Source organism: Phasianus colchicus, chromosome 17, assembly GCF_987193195.1.
Source record: "Phasianus colchicus chromosome 17, bPhaCol1.hap1.1, whole genome shotgun sequence".
In the NCBI taxonomy this organism is placed as follows: Eukaryota; Metazoa; Chordata; class Aves; order Galliformes; family Phasianidae; genus Phasianus; species Phasianus colchicus.
The window spans coordinates 2,313,638-2,333,468 of NC_143452.1; the positions used below are offsets into that span (position 1 = coordinate 2,313,638).

General features: G+C 49.7%; 1 protein-coding gene and 1 long non-coding RNA gene across 2 annotated transcripts; one reads left to right on the forward strand and one right to left on the reverse strand.

Annotated features, from left to right (window-relative positions):
* The first annotated feature begins 1,182 nt into the window (after nt 1-1,182).
* On the forward strand, nt 1,183-3,893 carry LOC116235127 (uncharacterized). The gene is made up of 5 exons (XM_031603096.2): nt 1,183-1,264; nt 1,529-1,654; nt 2,215-2,376; nt 2,633-2,722; nt 3,084-3,893. Exons 1-5 carry the CDS (start codon nt 1,193-1,195, stop codon nt 3,708-3,710), a joined length of 1,077 nt encoding a protein of 358 aa, XP_031458956.2. The 5' UTR covers nt 1,183-1,192; the 3' UTR covers nt 3,711-3,893.
* A 2,431-nt stretch (nt 3,894-6,324) lies between these two features.
* LOC149915582 (uncharacterized) lies at nt 6,325-13,001 on the reverse strand. Its single transcript, XR_016471860.1, has 2 exons — nt 10,788-13,001; nt 6,325-8,319 (listed from the first exon to the last, which is right to left on the reverse strand). It is a non-coding gene; the product is annotated as an uncharacterized LOC149915582 (long non-coding RNA).
* Between the last annotated feature and the right edge of the window lie 6,830 nt (nt 13,002-19,831).

The following is a 19,831-nucleotide window of genomic DNA, read 5'->3' on the forward strand; positions in this document are numbered from 1 at the left end:
TGGTAATCAAAATGGCTTCACCAAAGGTAAGTACAAGGTCCTGCATCTGGGTTGGGGCAATCTCAGGCACAGATAAAGGTTAGGTGGAGAATGGCTTGAGAGCAGCCCTGAGGAGAAGGATTTGGGGGTGTCAACTGAGGAGAGATTCAACATGAGGCGGCAGTGTGCGCTTGCAGCCCAGAAGGCCAAACGTACCCTGGGCCTCATCAAGAGAAGTGTGAGCAGCAGGTGGAGGGAGGTGATTCTGCCTCTCTGCTCTGCTCTTGTGAGGCCTCACCTGGAGCACAGTGTCCAGTTCTGGGGCCCCCAACACAAGAAGGACATGGAGCTGTGGGAGCAGGTCCAGAGGAGGGCCATGGGGATATCAGAGGGCTGGAGCACCTCCTCTACAAGGACAGGCTGAGAGAGCTGGGGCTCTGCACCTGGAGAAGGCTCCCAGGAGACCATACAGCAACCTTCCAGTACCTGAATGGTCCTACAGGAAAGCTGAGGAGCGACTTTTTATAAAAGCATGTAGTGACAGGATGAAGGGAAATGATTTTAAACTGGAAGAGGGTAGATTTAGACTATGCATCAGGAAGAACTTTACCGTGAGAGTGGTGAGAAACTAGAACAGGTTGCCCAGTGAGGTTGTGGATGCTCCCTCCCTGGGAGCATTGAAGGCCAGGCTGGATGGGGCTGTGAGCAACCTGGGCTGGAGGGAGGTGTCCCTGCCTATAGCAGGGGGTTGGAATGAAGTGATCTTAAGGGTCCCTTCCAACCCAAACCTTTCTATGACTCTATGACAGAAAAACAGGCCAGCTCTCTCTTCTCATTCCACATTATTTCAGCATCATTTAACTAAAATACTGGCTCTCGGACAACTCTATAAGGTGTTTGTTTCACATGCAGCATCACCTGTGATGGAAGCCAAGGAAACCTAGAGCAAGCCTCAGGCCTCAGCAAGCCTCTTAGGCTCAAAGCAGGGCCAGCTGGAGCAGCTTGCAGTGAGGGCACCCATGGCCTCCATGCAGCTGCACGGTTGCCGGGTGGCGGCGCAGTGACATCATGATGGCATTGTGATGCAACAGTGGGTGAGCATGACATAAAGCTGCAGGCTGGGACTCCGGCTGGGGTGGCCTCAGTTCGCTGCTGCTGGAGCGAGAGGTGGCAGCGGAAGGTCGCAGTTCTCAGAGAGTTCCTGCAAGGAGCCATGGAGCGCTGTGGCACTGCTGGATTCCGAAATCCGGATGCATTTCCGAGCATCGTGGGGAAGAGCGGAAAGGTGAGCACCGCGTCCTCAGAGAGGGCTGAGTGCAGCAGCCTGGGCTCTGTGCGACTGCTCTGGGGCCGGAGATGCTCTCTGGAGGCAGACGGGCATCTTCTCATGCTGGCGCTGGAGAAGGCTTGCAGGGAATCGCGCCTCTCCGCACATCCCAGCGTCGGGCTCAGAAGTGGGAAGGGAGCTGCCAAAGGGAACGGGGCTGGGGCTGGAGAGGGCACTGGAGTGCCTGAGTGTGCAAGAGTGTCTTTGTCTTTGTCTTTCTAGCTCCAACCCAGAGGACAGAAAGCTGGAGCAGGAGGTAGCGGGCTGCTGGACCTCCCACTCGGGGTCAAAATCCCTGTGCAGCCTGGCACCAAGCATGTCTTCTGCAGGACAAAGCTGGGGGAAAAGGTAAGAGGAGGTCGAGGAAAGGGTCCAAAGGGCCTCTTGTTTCCTGGGTTGCCAAGGAGGCCTTGTGGGACCTGCTCGACAGTGGGAACTGCAGCCCTTTGCTCCCACCGCAAGGTGGAATGAAGGGACACTCCTGGCTCCACAGCAGGGAGACAACTGAGGGCTTGCCAACAGCAGTGCCCAGTGGTCAGGAGAGGGTCTGAAAGCTGGGCTCTCCACACGGAGCCGGCACTAGTTCCATCACCATATCTGGCACCAGGCAAGCAGGTGGCTGGGGCCCTGCCCGTAGATGCTGTTGGGATGCCGGGGCCAGGCACCCATCTGGCAGTCAGAAATGTAGAGAGTGGGACGTTCCTGGAAGAAGGAGCAACCTTCTCCTGCTCTCCCTCTCAGAGGACTTAGAAAAACCCAGACGTGTCTGTTTGGGAAATGCACACAGCATGCTCCTCCTCCAGCTGGCCATGCAAAAGGCCAGCCCGTGTCTGTGGGCAGCTTGGAAGCATCTTTGTCTCTGCTGCTCTCTCCTTCCCCATTCACACTCTGGAATGCATCTCTTTCAGCTTCACCAGCCTTCTCCTAATTTTGATCTGGGAGATCCATACTGTCGCCATCTGCGCACAGAATACAACAGCCTGCATGACCCACATCTGCAGGACTACCACAAGCGCAGGGCCAACCTGCAGAACCTGAAGAACAGGGGCCTTGTCACCGAGGATGGCAAAGTAGGTTTGGACGTTGGGCTGACCAACACAGGTCTCCTCAGGAAGGGTTTCCAGGCAGCGGGGCCAGGGCCTGGCACCCCAGTGTGCAGTCCCCCTGGTCCTGGGAAGGAGGGAGGAGGCAGCGTCCCCACGGCTGGGGAGGGGAGGGTGGAGAGGAGCAGCTCCCCTGCTGCTGGGGGCCTGCATGTTTCTGGAAGGCTGTGTGGGTAGCTACCCGGACAGTTGCTGGCAGTCATCTGCCCTTGTCTCTCTGTAGGTTGTCTGCACTCTGAAAGAGTTCAATGAGTACAGGCAGTACCTGACCAGGCTGAAGCTGGAGCAGGAGAAAATAGAGAGGCAAAAACAGGTAGGCAAAACCTGGTATTGGTAGGCACGTGTCAGTGGCATGACACCGAGGGCACGGGCTTTACTTGATGGATCCGAGGGAGATGGGGAATGCAGAAGAGGTGAGGGCTGGGCTGGTGGTCCGGGCATTGAGGCATGGAAAGGACAACTCAGCTCAGAGCTGAGCTAGCACAGCATGCTGATGTGCAGGTGATCTGGAATGTTGCTTGCTTGCAAACAGAGCACTGTGGCAGCCATTTACTTCTGCCCTCACTGCATGGCTGAAATAGAGTGCTGGCCCTCATGGGCGCAAAGCATCAGCATGCAGGGTTGGAAGCACTTTCTGAGACAAGACTGAGCCTAAACCTGCTGTTCCCTTCCAGGACAGGTTTCTTCAGGAGGTATCCAACTTGAAGAAAGCTGTCCACAGACCAATGGCAGACACTGATGAGCTCCTGCCTGGTCCTGTGGATTACATTGTGGGTAAGGAAGCCAGGCCCATGAAGCCTCACAGACCAGCTGGCCCTGCTCCTTCAGGCCATAATCTCCAGTCTGGCCAACACAGAAGAAGGAATGTGGCTTTGATGAAGCACGAACCTCAGGGAGACTCACTGAGCACAGGACGTGCAATGAAGCTCCCTGAGAAGCTGCCTAAACCTGAGTTGGGCAGGGAAGGCTCCAAACTCCACAGAAGCATCCATTCTGTTGCTGCCTCAAAAACAAAACCGCAGTTCCCTGGACATTGTGAATTCAGAGCGATGTCTGAAAAACAAGCAGAGAGACATCAAGAGGTGACGGGGACTCTGCTGAAAGAAGTAACAGAGAAGTTGAAGGCACTGGATCGTCCTGTCTGCTCCTCAAGGAGGGCTCCCCAAAAGAGCAGTCAGAAAGTGTTTAGAAGTGCCAAAAGAGCAGAGCCTTCAAAGATGCCACATTTCACTCATGAGCAGGAAATGGCATTGCTGGCTTGGGATGTTGCAGGGAGAATACTGAAGCAAGCTTGGAAGTAGCATTCATTTGAATCCAGCACAGCCAGTGCACCTGAGCCAAGGCCAGCAGCCAGGCTGTGGGAGCAGTCCATCACTGGAATAACTTTCAAAACAGGAAAAGCAGAGTATGTGAAGCCTCTGACAAAGCATCCTCGCAGGCTTCCATTCACAAAGTCATACTAGAAGCTGCTGGAAGTGTTTGGAACATGTTGCAATCCTTTGTAGCTTCTCAGTCTGATCAAGACTCTGGCTGCAAATATTCTGAAATCATTGAGCTACTCATCAACCATCTCTCTCAGAGGCAGCTGCAGCCATCCCAGGTGCCTCTGTCATGGCAAAGCAGGACAGAAGGACGAGGCTCATCAGAAGAGCAGAGCCCAGCAACAAGCCAGAGAGAAAAGCAGCCCATGATCCAACCAATGCCGGCACCGCCGGCACCTTTCCCTCCCAGGGGCACGTGCCATGGCCATGCTGCCGACATCTCTCACCGGAGTCACAGCATTTGTCAACAGTTTATGGGATGTTTCGGCTTCATTCTATGACTAGTGGGGCAGGGGGACCTACGGATCCATGCCCTGGGAAAGGGAAAAGGGAAAACAAGGGAAAACAGTAGAGAAGAGGTGGACCAAAAAACAGGAACAGGTGACAATCTGAGGAGAAACGAATTACTTTACTGAATATCAGAATGCAAGATAACACACTATAGTACAATAAATACCATATAATTAAAATTGGAGCTAATAAATCTAATAAAAAAACAAGAGTGTTTGAAAACCAAAGTCCTTACTCTAATGCTGAGGCGAGACAATCTTGGGAGCTCATATGCTGCCGAGATCAACAAGGAAAGGCAAGGTCAAATGATCTACAAATGGCTTTTGTCTTGCGCTCTGAGCAGAAACGGTAACAGATCAGCAAACAGTCCTCTGGGGGATGTAGTTCTTCTGTTCTGGGACCGGTACCTGGAACTGGAGCATCAAGTCTTAAACTCCCAATGCACCACATGACGTTACGATGTGGATTATCGATAATCAAAAATCATAAAACCATGACGGCACTGTAGAGGACAGCATTGAAAACGCTGTCTCCACAGTAGAGCAGGAGGAGCAAGAAGAATTGCTTCTTAGGCATGCCAAATCCGTTGTCACTGAAGTAGTTTTAAGAGCAGAGAAAACTGCAGAGAATGAGGAAAGGCATTAAGCTCAGCGTTGTCTGCCAACACCACGGCATCTGGGACAGTGGGCTCCGTATCAGAGCAGAGCTCTAAGGCTCAGGCAGCACGTGGGCTACAACTGAGCTCCGGGAGGCCTGCTGACAAAGAGCCCTGCCCACGAGGTGGCAAGGAAAGCCGTCCCTCTAAGGACCTCCAAAGCTCACCTGATCTCCTGCCACCCATCCAGTGTGGCTCTGGGCAAGCTGCTCCTGGCATGCCAGAAGACCTTCAGAAGTCCCTGGATTGCAGCTCTTCCACACCCATGTGGGAAACTGAAACAGAGCAGAATCCAGGGAGCACTGCCAGCACCTTTCCCTCCCAGGGGCGCATGCCAAGGTCATGCTGTCGGGACCCAAAAAACTCAGAGCACCTCCTCTAAGCCCATAGTAAAAATTTAACAGCCACAGTGCTTGCTTGTGCCAATATTTATTCAATCCTGGCCATGCTATGCTTGTGGATTTTCCCTGTGTTCTGTTCTCTCCTCTGTCTGCCTCCTCCAGCCTCCATCAGGCTGAGATCCAGTGTTAACAGACCATTGGAACTAGCGAGGGGTGAAGTGGCTGCAGAGAAGGACCTGGTGGCCAAAAAGCAGGACATGAGCCAGCAGTGTGCTCCTGCAGCCAAGTGCATCCTGCGCTGCATCAACAGAGAGGTGGCAGCAGGCAGGGAGGGAACCGTCCTACCCTGCTTTGCCCTTGTGAGTCCCCACCTGCAGTACTGCATCTAGGCCTGGGGCCCCCACTGCAAGAAGGAGGAGGAGCTGTTGGAGCAGACTAAACTGCAAGTTATCTGCATGTGCAGAGAACTGAGCATTAGTCGTGCATCCCGGCATGCAGATCTTCTAGGTTAATACATCACCAACCACCAGGTGTGGAGTTCCCACGTCACCAAATTCAGTTTCCTTCTGGGCAAAGTGTGGGAAATGCCTCCTGGACGTGTGCTCTAGGGACAGCAAGCATTCATATTCATTATTCTTGTCCAGACCCATAGTACCAGTTGCTTTGTGCTGGACTTAGACTGGTTACAGCTTTTCTAGAGCTCCATATTCCCACTTTAAGCTAACTGAAAGCCTATTGCTCCGCTGCTTGTTGCAGAGAAGGAAGCCTCTGAATGATTCATGGCTGCTGCTACGGCACTAATTTCATATTAGTCTGTTAATACGCCTACCACACATATAAAGGGCTTTAAATGTGACGTATGTTAATAATTCTGGTACTGAATTACAAATTTATAATCAGGTTCTCCCTGCCTGAACACAGAGCTGCCCTGTCCCTCTTTTCACATCCCACAGCTCCTAGGAAACCCTGGGGAATTTCGCTGTGGGCTGCTCCATGCTCCAGACATTGGTCTTGTTAAGGATCTGAGTGTTGGCGTGCTTACTTATTTGTCCAGGAAAAATAATATTAGAACAGGCTCTTTCCCCCCCCCCAATTTCCAGTGTTTCTAGCTGTGGCAGAGATGCAGAAACACAGCTGCAGGTGGTTTCTAGAATTTCTGCCCACATGGAAAGCCTGCATAATGGTGCCTAAATAAAGAAAATCCGAAGGTTCCCAGCTATTAAGTGTTTTTGCAGTGGTTAAAGTTTGCAGTGAGCTGTGGGCAGCAAATTCACTGTGGTACTGACCTGAATGGGAGTAGGTCCTGCTTTCCTCATAGTATGTAGTGCTTTCCATATCATGGGCTCATGGTGGCCAGGCAGCTGTGCCAAAGAAAGCAGGCAAGATACTTCTTCCTCAGTGGCCAGCCCTCGTGGTTTGGATAACAACACGCTCTTCAGAAATCAGCATGCCATTTGTTACCTATCACCAATGCCAAGGGAGGAAGGAGGCCAGTGACAAACACATTATATAAACTTCTGCGAATGCTATCAGGCTTTTATTATTATCTCCTGGCTAGGTTGTTATTCTACTCCCTTGATGATTTCTTCCATTCCAATTCTATCAGAGCTGTGTCTGTCAGCCTGCTGCATTAATACATGTGCTTATGCCACCTTGCCCCTTATTAGCTATAGGAGAAAGCAGGTTTGGTGGTTTCACATCAGAAAAGCATATAACTCCTCCACATCACAGCATCCCAGGGGAACAAAGCTCTGCTGGCTGACCCAAGTCTACAGGATGTATGTGGCTATAACAGAAACAACCTGCTGAGCCCTTCATTATGCCTCTGCACAAATGCCACAGGCTGTTTTCTGTGTTCCTAAACACACATCAGCATGAAACAAAAGCAGCCTGAGGAGATGAAAGGCGGGGGAGTGGGGAGCTCTGCTCTGCTGGAAGCACCAGCAAGAAGTACTCAAAGGGCAGACTCGCACTGTCAGTAATTAAGTGTTCGTATGAGTTGTCCCTTTATTTTTTGAGGATCTCAGACTACTTAGCAGTTGACATCTAGGCACTGAATCAGTTCACAATCCATTTACTCTGACATTCTGCATCATTCTGCATCCACATAGGAGAATCAAGTAATTCCAGGAAAGATGACTGGGACACTGAAAAATCTCCATTTTAGTCCTGCTTTCTAGCTGGCCTGACATCCAGTCACTTCTTGCTGAGCTTCTGCTTACTTTACTTAGAAGCAGAGTTAAGGACACTCACGATTTTTCTCCCAGTGAGGGTATTTAAGGGAGTCCTCGGTGACAGCATTCTTTGGCTGGTTTCTTCATGTCCTTAGGCCAGCATGTCTTATGTTCTCCGAGTGGTACCAACAGAGCTGCTAGGGCCTGTATGACTCTCCTGGAAAGGGATTAATTGCTTCCTAGCACTAAGTTGTTAAAAGTTTGCTTCTACTCTGAAATGAGAAGTTTGAGCTCGCTCAAAGAAGACAGCCAAAACCTGCAGCCTCTCTCCAGTCCTCTCTGTAACCTGGCAGATGCACCCCTTGTGTTTTACAGCTCAACAGCCTGAGACTGTTGAAGTGTTTTAAGCTGAACAGCTGAAAATGCAGCCAAAATCCTCAATTCTTCAGGGGACTGGGAAACAGGCCAAGCAAAAACCACTTATCAGAGCTGCCTGCACGGAGGTGGTGGTTGATATCCATGGGATGTTGGTCACCACTGGTCTTATGCCCAGCAGCACCACAGTGCTTGTTTGTTTAGTAAGCCTGGTCCTGCCTGCCCAGTGTAGGAGCTCCAGGGTCTTGGTTGTGCCATGGAAACGGAGATTTGTATTCACAACCAGCCATCAGCATGTGATGTGATGCAGTGACAGGCATAAAGTTCCTCAATAGAGTTGTTACATGATTAATAACAACAGGAGCAGCTTAATGGATAAAGACATTCCCTCTACCTGGGATCCATCCTGGGACTTACTGCTGAAGAGCTTGAATGAACTGTGTGAGGATGTTATTGCTAATCAGCGTGCATGAGTGCAGCCTGATACCAAAGGCTGCTGCTACACAGCTTGCTCTATGCCACGTGCTAGAGACCTGTGGTAGTGAGGGTCTACCCTCCCGATAGCCAATAGCGTTCAGTGCCCAGGTTATATAAGGCTGTTTTTCCCACCAATAAACGCCATTTGCCGTCCACCACATTGGTGTCAGCGAGCCGATGGACCGAGCGACCTGGGATTGGTCGCCGTGCCGTTCCCGAACCAGGTCGCCACGCCTACAATAGGCAACAAGTGGTGCCGAAACCCGGGATTGTCGCCTGGACGGGTGAACGGCGGCCGGAGCGGCAGGAGCAGCCCGGCGGGGAGGATGCTCCCGGACCAACAAGGAGGATGGAAGTCCTTGTGAAGGTCGTATCGCAGTTAGATAAGCAGTGGGGTATCGATTGTAAGCCCAAAGATTTTACTCTCGCTATTGCGAGGCTTTTGCGAATTGGGGTCATTGACCAGCCGGTGGATATTCTCCACCCCGAAGTGTGGGATAAGTGCACTAAAGCGTCAACTGAGGAGACGATGTCCTCGGGCTGTGGGAGAAGCCTAGAGTCGTGGGGGAGAGTCGTGCGGGCCCTGCGCAGGGCCATGCGGGAGTGGGAGAGCTGGAGGGCGGCAGAGAGCCGTTTGTTGGCCACCCCGGGACTGGGAGTCGGGGCGGCCACGCGGACTTTGCACCCCTCTGACGATGACGATTACATGTCCTCTCAATCGAACCCCGACCCGCCCACGGAGGGACAGAAACGTGCTAAATCCTTCTGGGGTGGGTTAATCGAGGAGGCCAGGGCTGCCGCGGAGAAATCGGAGCCCGAGGAAATTTGGGCTCGACCGCCCCCCTATGCGCCCCAAGATGGCGCCGAGCCAGGAGAGGGAGAGCGGGGGGAGGACGCCCTTGGCGGGAACATCGAGGAGGTGTTAGATAAAGGCTGTGGGAGCGACCGGGAAGGTGAGGGGAGCGTGAGTGAAGGGTGGAAAGCCAATCAGAGCGGCCGTCTGAAGAAAAGCCGCTGTGGGGCGAACATCCCGCTGGGCAGAGGGCGGGACGAACCAAGAGGGAGGGAACGGCCTGCCCGCAAGGGAGGCGGGCGGGGCCGGAGCCTAACAAAAAGGTACGGGAAACCGGAAGTGGCCGCTCAGTCGGGCTCTGACTCCGGATCAGACACTGGCTGCGACGAGTGGTTCGCAATTGACTTAGAGGAGGAGGGAATGAATACGAACAGAGTTAAGAGCCGAAATATTCCCATCCAAATTAAAGAGAAACCGCGAGGGGGAGAAATCCCTCTTACAGACTGGAGAAAAATAAAGATTGCATGTGCTGACTGGGCCCAATGGGCCACACTAGCATTCCCAGTCCGGGTGATGGATGGGGGACAGAGGGTCCACTCGCCGATAAACCCTAGGGATATACAAGCAATTGTTAAGGCAATTGCAGATAAAGGGCTTAACTCAGCTATGGTTTCCACCCTTATAGATGGTGTTTTTGGGGGAGACGATATGCTCCCATTTGACATAAAACAAACCTGTAGACTAATTTTTGATGGAGCAGGGATGATTGTTTTTAAACAAGAATGGGAAGATAACTGTGCAAGACAACTAGCTCAACTAACTGGGGCGGATACAACTACTTGTGCGGCCAGGGATGCTATTTGCACAGCCTCTAAAGTTATTGTTAAGCCATTGCCATGGTCCACCATAAGACAAAATGGAAGTGAGAGCTTTACACAATTTGTAAATTGCCTCCAGGCAGTAGTTGACTCCTCGACCCTGCCTGCGGAAGCGAAAGGCCTGGTTGCCACCAAGGCAGCCCACAAGAGCGTGCTGGCCACAGGCGGCGTGACCAGCCCGGCACGGTGGTGCTGCACAAGATCCGCCGCTACTGGAAATCCATGGAGCTGCTGATCCGCAAGCTGCCCTTCCAGCGCCTGGTGTGCGAGATCACACAGGACTTCAAGACCAACCTGCGCTTCCAGAGCCCAGCTGTAGGTGAGCGAGGCCTATCTGGTGGGGCTCTTCGAGGCACCATCATGCCCGAGGACATCCAGCTCACCTGGCACATCCATGGGGAGTGCACCTGAGGCCACAGCCCATCCGCTTTTTTCTTCCGATTAACATCATGTTGGTAGAGCACCAACAACTGTTATAAGAATGTTCTTGTTCAGAGCACCTTATGTTTTCTATTCGAGTTTTCTATTGAAGATTGTTCTATTCGAGTTTTCTATTGAAGATTGTTATATATTGTTATATTTTACCTAATTTAATTGTGCATAGGGAGGGGGGAAATGTGGTAGTGAGGGTCTGGCGCCCAGAAGATATCGCGTTGTACGGGAAGACAGGGTCCCCCTCCCGATAGCCAATAGCGTTCAGTGCCCAGGTTATATAAGGCTGTTTTTCCCGCCAATAAACGCCATTTGCCGTCCACCACATTGGTGTCAGCGAGCCGATGGACCGAGCGACCTGGGATTGGTCGCCGTGCCGTTCCCGAACCAGGTCGCCACGCCTACGATAGGCAACAGAGACCCTTCCTTCCCATGAGCCGGAGCAGCTGTCAGCGCAGCCGAAGTGTGGTTTGCTTCCCTTGGTTTTCTTCACCATGATGGGAAAGTGCTGTCCATCCCAGCAATCACCATTCCTCTCTGTAGAGCACCAGATTGTGTGAGGCACCCTGGAATCATACACCCTATTGAGAAAAGATAAACAGTTCTTTCACAACCACAGTATATGTCAATAACAACTCTTCTGAAATATCTGCAAGCTAGTTTCAAGTTTCACCTCCCTTGAAAGAGTGTACAACAAAACACATCAGTGATAGAAAATCCTAGCCGGTTGCAGCAGTCCTCAGGCTTCTTCTGTAAAGAGGTGTGACTCAAAACAGCTCAGCAGCACATCCTGAAGCTCTTCCTGAGAAGCCTGATCAGGGAACATGGAACAAGGAAAAATGACACTTTCTCTTAGTTTTCATCTCTTGCCTGAAACCACTTTGCAAAGGTCAAAATCTCACTTGATTCCCACTTGAGATAGGAGAGCAGAGTGCTTCTGTGCTGGGAGGTCCCAAAGCAGCTGCAGGTCCCAGCATCTGTCCAGAAATAGACATGTGAAGGTTATAAATGCAAATCCACAGCTCAAGATCTTACGCTTTGGTCAGCTGAAAGGCCATGCTCTGTTGCTGAAATCTTCCTGTAAGTGCCACGATTCGGATTGTTAGTTCTGTGCTCTGTATGGTAGGGTGAACCTCACTGATAGAGGAGCCCACGGCCAAAACACAGGAGGGATTCTTCTTCTGCTTCCTAAAAGTGACACCTGCATTAGGATGAGAAAAGCACACAGCTGTTTGATCCAGTGACTGTAAATGGAGACCAGGCAGCCATCTAGCACGCAGCTCAGCTAGTTCCAGCTTGGAGCATGAAACCAACAAGTTGGTTAAACAGCAGGCTGGCAGAAGGTATCTCTGCTGTGCTATTGATGAGGAACTCTGCACTAAGATCTGGGCACAGATTGGCAGTCTTTGCTGAGGACACAAACACCTAGCAGCACCAAGTGCTGCCTTGCAGCTGGACCAACTCCCCTCTGATTGTCATCTTCTCCTTTCAGCCCCTTTGCAGAGCTGCCCGAGATGTCAGCAGCTGATCTTCCCTCCTCCCCCCCCCCCCACCCCACAGTGTGGGATGGACAAACATCTCCCTGGCAGCCTTGTTCCATGGGACAGCATTTCTGAAGCTCTTGCCTCATCTCTAAGCAACGCTGAGACGCACTGACTTCCTCTCCCGTTCTGCTGCAACTACTTATTTCACACTTGTTACTGGATTATTTATAGTAATTCTGCAAAGTGTTTTGGAATCGGTAGAAGGGCACAGCACTAAATACAATAGCATCACCTCATGAGATCTGACATTTAAAAACAGGGGATCTAATTACTGAAACCAAGGGAGACAGCAAATGTCAGGAAAAGCCAGTGGCTGTTGGCTTGATGCTGCGACTCCTGAATTGCTGCCCGTGATCTGCAGCAGGCACAGGAGTGCTTTGCAGCCCTGGTTTCTCCTGCTGAGCTCACAGTCCAGGAGAACCCGGCACCTCTTCAGGGAGTGCAACAAGTGTTCCTTTTTGCAGTGTCTGAAAACAATGACAATGATATTGTTCCTGACTGATGGATAATCCTGCTGCCATCACCAGCCCTACACATCCTTCCACTCGAGCTGGGAGGGTCAGATGCACGCCTACACCTGACCCCAAGGCTTCCAGCCTGATGCAGAGAGTCTAAAGCGAACAGCAGCATCACAACCTGCTTTTTTCTCTCAAAGCGATTCCAGTGCAGAGCATGTCCAAGCTGTCTGAAATAGTGCAGCTGCCTAAAAGCCCAAGTTAACATTCACGCATCGTGCGACATATCAAATACATCCACCTCTCATCGGCAGCGTCAAACTGTCTTGACAGTTAATGAGCTAGGCACGGGCTCTAAACCAGCAAGTTGTAACTGAATAAATATGATAAACAACCCGATTCCAGATGGCTTTTTATGTAACACTATTTATGCCGTGTTGATAGATGGCAAATTTTATGCCAATAAATCCTCGTATTTTAAAACATTTGCCTTCTTAATTGCCCAGTTTACACGTAAAATATGTTTATGTGCATTGCTAAGTTGAAAAGTGACATGGGAACAGCCCTGGACTGAGCAAGCACTGTTTGTGTGTTAGCCCATCTGTCTGGGCTCACAGAAGAGCAGTGTCACAGGAATGTCACCTATGAAATCTCTTCTGCGTAGCAGGAGTCAGATTCTGATCAAGACTGGTATTCATATACACGTAACTGCTAAGCTCCCATCACTTCCTACATAGCATTTGAAGGGAACCTGAAGCCCGGACTCCACAGGCTGGTGGTACTTTAAATGCCTCCCGGGAAATGCAGCATGGGGTGAAGCTGGTGCCAGAGGAGAGCCTGGGGGCTCAGGGGGGCTGGTGGGGCTGCAGCACCATCGCTGGCCTCCCTATAAATGGGACATATGGTTCTCTGCATCCTGGGAATGGCTCTGGGGAGAGCCCACTGATGGTGTGATGTCCTGACCCTGCAGGGGAGAAGCCAGACATCTTCACTAGGCAGCCTCCTGCAGCATCCCAGGATCTCTGCCCTGCTGGGAGGACACAGTGCTAAAGCAAAGACACCCCAAACCATACAGATGAGAAGACTGGAGGGAGTTTGTGTCTTTGAAAGCTCATCCAGATGCATCCATGCATTTTCCAGCTAGGCCCTCCCAAAAGGTTCTGCTCCTGCCCATCCCTACCCCCTGCAGACATCCAATGCAGCATCAGGACCACACACAAGCTGGCTCGTCCCTCTCTCGAATCACAGTCAGTCCTCACCACTGCGTTTTGGCCAGAGGCTGTCTCCTGAGCCTTCTGCACTGTGCCATGGAGGAGAACCCATCCTGCCTCCACATGCCCTACCAGGGTTTCTCAGGGCCATCTAGAACCCTCCTGTCCCCACCAGGTGCTGGAAACAGGAATTGCCAGAGGTAGTGGCCGTGCATGGAGACCTGCAAAGCACAGCAGGAGGCAGTGTGCATGCTGCAGCTCCAGTGCTAAGCCTTGATCCCAATGCACAGCGACTACAGGGGGTTCTACCAGGGATGTTGTCTCTATCTCAAAGGGCACAGAGGTGGGAGATGCAGGAGAGGCAGAGCCCCATTAAACACCTCCAACGCAATCAGTTCATAGTTTATCTAAAATCTTATTACTGGCTATTTGCTTTAATAGATTCAGTCATGTATAGCATTAACAGAAATTGACACCAAGCAGATTTATCCCTTTGAACGTGTTTTCTCAATTTAGGATTCCTGATTCGCTCTGTAGTATATGGGGTATTTTATTTAGCCTTTAACTCATTTATTGGGTATTTATAGAACAGGACTTCCCTGAGCAGTAAAACCAGATGGCTTCACACACTACAATACGTCCTCCTGACAGGTTTATATTGTCTTATTTCTTTAAGGGATAACTTTGCCTCGCTCTGTGCTCACCTTAGCATTGCCACTAAAGTCATTACAGCAAACTCTGCCCCTGTATATCTTTGATGGCATTCAGGCAGCGTGGTCCTGGCTGGTTCTTGCAAGGCCAGGACTATAGAGGAGGTTGGGCCAGATCCCAGAGCTCCACAGCTCTGCACATGGACCCACTGCCCTGTGAGCATCACTGTAAGCCGTAATGAATTTTTCAGAGAGCTACAGGACCAGACGAAACAAACCAGCATAAGGAAAAATCAGTTGGAAGAAAACTTATGGCATTTTTAAAGCTTTCCAATCTTGATTTTCAGGCATTTTTTGTTTCTGAGCTGAGAAAGGGTTTTCTTTCAAAACACAGTTAGGCTCAGACCAACCATCAGACAATGAAAGAGGAAGGGAAGTCAAATATCATATTCATCTGGAGTCTGTGAATGTGGGATGTCTGACAGCCCATAACTGTACTTTGCTGTGCAGAAAAAAAATGCATGGTTTCCAAAAGAAAACTGTGCTTGGCAAAAAGAAAGGAATACAGAAAGGGCGGGGGAAAGGAGAGATCTCCACTTTTTATCCTGGTTTGACATGGGGATATTTCTCTTTTCTGAAATCTGAAGAATTTTTACCAGACAAGAAAACCATTTCCCATTTATGCTCCAGTTAGCACTGTGACAACCATTTTTATAAAAGATTTTGATGGGAGAAAGGAGTGGAGAGAAATCCAGAACCTTCTGTGTTAACTTGTACGTGCAGCAATGGGCTGACACACAGCATTAACAACTTCAGTGCATCAGGACTGGCAGGGCATCCACACAGCCCACAGAACAAGGGGCAAAATGCTCACACAGCTCCTGTGTCTATCATGAGCTCCCATGGAGACTGAGTTAAATTGGGATTGATATAGCAAAGGAATTGCAGCCTTGTTTCATCTCATCACTCCAGGAACTGAACTACCAAAGAATCTCATCTCCATCCTACGTGACCAAAACTATCTCCCCACCCATAGCTTCCAACAGCCTGAAAAACTGGGAGCAGTGGGAACTTGGTGTGGCCCACTGAAGGTTTCATCAGCTCCTGGGGTGTTTGTTCAGACCATTGCTGGTGGCCAAAGACTCTACACTGATGGAGCCATGGGCACTATTTGCACTGCTGTGCTGAAATGCTTTGCAGGCTGGTCCTGAAAGCAAGCTCAGGTTTGGAGTCACTGGAATGGGACTGCAGGGAGACAAATGGGCTGGGGGTCCTGGGAAGGCTCCTGCTTCAGCTGCCCAAGAAGTCCCTGCGCTGCCTGCATGGGGAGCATTAACTGGGGAGATGGAGGGTATCAAGTGCAGTATGGCTATGGCCAAAGAGACAGTTCAAGGAGAGCTTTTGACCCAAGGATGTACCGTATGAACAAGCCTTCTCTCTGGGCTGGCACTCATGTTTGCTTTGCAGTTTTTGCTCAAATTGCCACAGTAAGTGGTGAAAGTTTGACTTAGGAAAATTTAGGAATTTCTTCCCACTCTGACAAATGCAATACCTGAAGGAACAGCTTCTAAATCTGTTCTCATGTCCCGTGAGCCATGGCCAAAACAGAGGGGACATGGGATGATGGCTGCCAGCCAACACTGCAGACATGAGTCCATAAAGCAATGGCTCAGCTGCAAAGCTCTCCCATCTCCATTTTTCCCTTCCATATTTCAGTGACATTTGAGAGTTCCCTCAGATTTTAAAACACATAGGTTTTGATGTTTTATTACTTGCTTGTCTCTGTTTTATGGTTATTAGGATGGGTGAAAAATTAAGGTTCCTGGAGGCTGCTCTGAAAACCTCTATTTATTCAAAGGGCATATAAAAAATGGCTGTATCCCCTATAGGCAACATAATGAGATTTAGGGCCATTTCTGGCTTTCAATCACTTGGCATAGCGAGCATGGTATTTCTAGTACCACAAACTCAACCCCAAATCCTTTCTGTCCATCCATCCATTCTTGTTTCACCCGTTTGTGCCCCCAGAGGCCAGGGCACCCACCTGCCAGGGGCTGTGGGCACAAGGTGACATCTGAATGCCTTCACATATTGGTACAAGTGTCCCTGCTGTTGTGATTTCAAGGCAGCCAGGATGCTGTTGGGTGTCACCCAAGACCACCAGATCAATGTGGAAATGATCCAGCACCTGAGGTCTGCATGAAACTCAGGAGATGGACTTTCCACCCAGGTTTCATGGAAGGCAATGCAGATAGCAAAGCCTACAAGGGGTTGCGTTTTTGTTTTAGCTTGTTTCGTGGCCCAAATGCAGATCAATGGAAGTTGTTCTCACATGTCATTTCAGTGAAAGGATCACGTTTTGGATTCCTGCAGCTCCATGGTTTGCTCAGAGTGGAGGGCTGTCCCCACACTGAACTGCTGAGGACTGCTGAGGAGATCAACCCCCAAGGTGATAAAATAGAATGGAAAACATTTTAGCCCCATGACCTCATGTAATGCTGCTAACTCTGCCTTTCAAGAACTTAAAAAAAAAAAAAACAAAAAACAGGGCTAGAAGTGATAGTACTTCAGTGAGACACTGTCTGAAATGGGAGGAGGGACCCTACAAGGACCTGAATTGAGCCAGTGCGAGGCCAGAGGCTGCAGGAGAGCAAGCAGCTTTTGTCTGCACTTTGCCTTTGAGATGAGTAGAAATACCCTGTGGCCTGGGCAGCTCTTCTTCTTGTTGCTAGTGTTGTCTCCATTGGAAAATCATTTCTGCTTAGGAGGCAGCCTCTCTGTACAGAATGGCTCCACCTCAATGAAGAAACACTATTACAAGCCCTGTGCCTCCAGCCCTTGGGATAGCCATGCAACGTGGCTGGCCAAAGGACAGCAGGGGTACCTGCTGAGTTTTCCAGTGCATCTGCAGCCTGGCACAGGTGAGAACACACTGCTCCCAGCATCCAATAGGATTCACATGCTGGATAGGGAAAGAACTAATTCATCCCAGCTGCAGAGCAGCAGGCAGCATCTGTGGGGAGCAGAGGTGCAGTAGAGCTGCCTGTGGGCTGGTGGAGCATGGTGTGCACCCTGTGGTCTGTCCGTCTGTACCCCAGAACCTCTCACTGCCCTATCCCAGGACAGAAGCTTTCACAGAGCCTCTAATGGTGGCTTTCAGTCTTTATATTTCTCTACAATCATCTTTCCTTTGGAGACTGCCACTAAGATCAAAAACAAATAGGGAGAGCCAGAGCAAACAAACCCTTCTGCTTTTTAAAAAAGATCCCTGAAAGGGAAAAATGTTTCATTTTGGCTCAAATGTATTTTTATTCTGTCTTCCCTATGGGATTTAAAAAAAAAAAAAAAAAACAAAAAAAAAAAACTCAAAAAAAACGAAGAAAACAAACACCACTAAAAGCAAAACAAGGAAAATAAGGCTCCCCAGATTCAGCTAGATTACATGCAACAATTTTCTTTTTTGGCTCAAAACACAAAGGAACAAAACTGTCTTCCAGGTGAGTGGCATGAGCAGGATCTCACACAGCCAGGGGACAAGGGCAGGCTGGGAGTGCTGGCACAGGCAGCATGGCGTGGTGCTGCTGTCACTTGTGCTCGCTGAAGGATGCCCAGCACTATTGCTGCATCTCCTCAGGGCCCTCAGCTGAGCTCACTTACTGAACACACAAGCCTTTCCACTCAGCCAGCATCCTATTAGCTACAGCATTTTTACAATTCATGAGCCACAATGGGGCTTTGCTTAGTGCTTATTCGCTAGTCTTTCTTGCTCGCTGGCAAGGTGTCCAATTAGTCGAAACAACACTTAGCTTTAGTAGAACTAATTGTTTCACATTGCAGAGGAACTGCTCTGGAAGCACCCAACGAGTCCCAAGAGGCTTTTTAATTATTCTGCCCTGCTGCTGGTTCTCAGCCCCTTCCCTCCCTGAAGTCTCCCATCACCTCTGCTCCATGCTGCTGTCCTGCCGCAGCCTAAGCGTGTCACCAGCGTTGCTCATCCGTAATTAATGCAAAACTCAGCAGGCAGGGGAAGGAACTGCCAAAGCTGTTTCTCCCCTGTTCTTCTGTTTGTTTGTTTGTTTGTTTCTGAAGAGCCACTTTCAGGCAGAAGCACAAGCGGCTCGAGCTGCCAGCCTCTCAATTATTGCAGCCATCGTTAGTGAGCAAAGAGAAGGGCAGAGAAAATTAGAAGCGCTTGGGATTTGGCTTGTTTTACAGAGAGACTGAAACTGAGTTATTCAAGGCTGGTAAAAAAACGCCTATTGCACAGGTATAACTATAAGGCATGTGGCTCTGGGCAGCCTGGTCTGGTGGTTGGTGACCCTGCACATAGCAGAGGGGTAAAAACTAGACATTGTGGTCCTTTTCAACCCAGGCCATTCTATGATTCTATGTCTCCTTTCCGGTAGAGACATAAATCTGAAACCCAAGGTGTAGGGGCTGTTTCCCCATCCCAAGCAAGTACTGATGGCTGTCACTATCCCTCTGCAACCCGACTGCCCTGACCCACATCCCAGCCTTCCCCAGGGCATTGCTCTGGATAATACAGAAATAGGCTCGCGACTTTAAATTAGGCAAAAAGGGGGAGAAAATAAAGCATCTTTCGGAGGATATCACAGGATGAATGAGAAAGTAGGTGGTTTTCACCTATTTTTATGTTGTCCTTTTTTTCAGATGTGGCTGAAATGTGTTCCTCAGCCTCAGATCCCATTCCTTCCATCCCTGAAAATTGGACATATTTCCCCCAGCCCAGCCTCTCCTGCAATATTTAGAGATAGAACATTTCTGTTGAGCTCAATTAATTTCTGAGGAACGATTCAGTCCTTTAACACCTTTTCTTCCAATTAATCCAATTCTTAAATTTAAAAACTCTGTAGAAATTAAAGATACTCACCTCATGCACAACAAGCTTTCCTATGCAAGCCTGCTGATCTAACATGCTGCTGTTTCTAAAGGAACACATTTCATCCAGAAAATTCCCAGATAACATTCGGTGTGTTTGTTGAAAACTTTTTCTGGCTGAAATTGGCAATGGTGTTTCCATTCACTCTTCTGTATTTGCTGTTCTTTACTCCATACATTTTCTCTGAAGTGAATTTCAAACCTGTGGGCATTATGAAACTGTATAACAAAACCATATGGGATGGTTTTATCCCTGGTGAGGCATTTGGGATGAGTTGGGAGGAACTGAGAAGGACCCTATGGTGTCTGAGAAGGAGCTCTCTTGTCCTCAGCAAGGAAATCAGCTGCATCCTGTACATAGATCCAAGTGTAGGAAAGCACCAACGAGACCAACACCCTGACAGCAAAATTGTCAAAGACTAAGAAATGGGAAAAGATTGAAAACCACTGCAAAACCGTGGTGGTGGGCACCACCAATTTTCTCCAGACTGCCAAATCACAGCTTATTGCTGTGAAAGTCAGGGTTCCATCTCCTTCCTCATCTCCTTTTCTCTCTCGTTCTTCTCTCCCCACTTTTTACAGTTGCTTCCCTCATTCCTTCTGTTATTCTGCTCTTTTACTTCCTCTTTTTCTTTTCATTTTCCTTAGGTTTTATCTTTCACTTTTAAAAATGGAACCTGGCTGTAAAATTCCCCATATAGATTAT

Bases quoted from the DNA above. Each gene is read 5' to 3' on its own strand.
- LOC116235127 (XM_031603096.2), top strand. From the start codon at position 1,193: ATGGAGCGCTGTGGCACTGCTGGATTCCGAAATCCGGATGCATTTCCG. The intron at 1,655-2,214 runs GTAAGAGGAGGT...CATCTCTTTCAG, and splicing joins GGACAAAGCTGGGGGAAAAG to CTTCACCAGCCTTCTCCTAA. The intron at 2,723-3,083 runs GTAGGCAAAACC...GTTCCCTTCCAG, and splicing joins AAATAGAGAGGCAAAAACAG to GACAGGTTTCTTCAGGAGGT.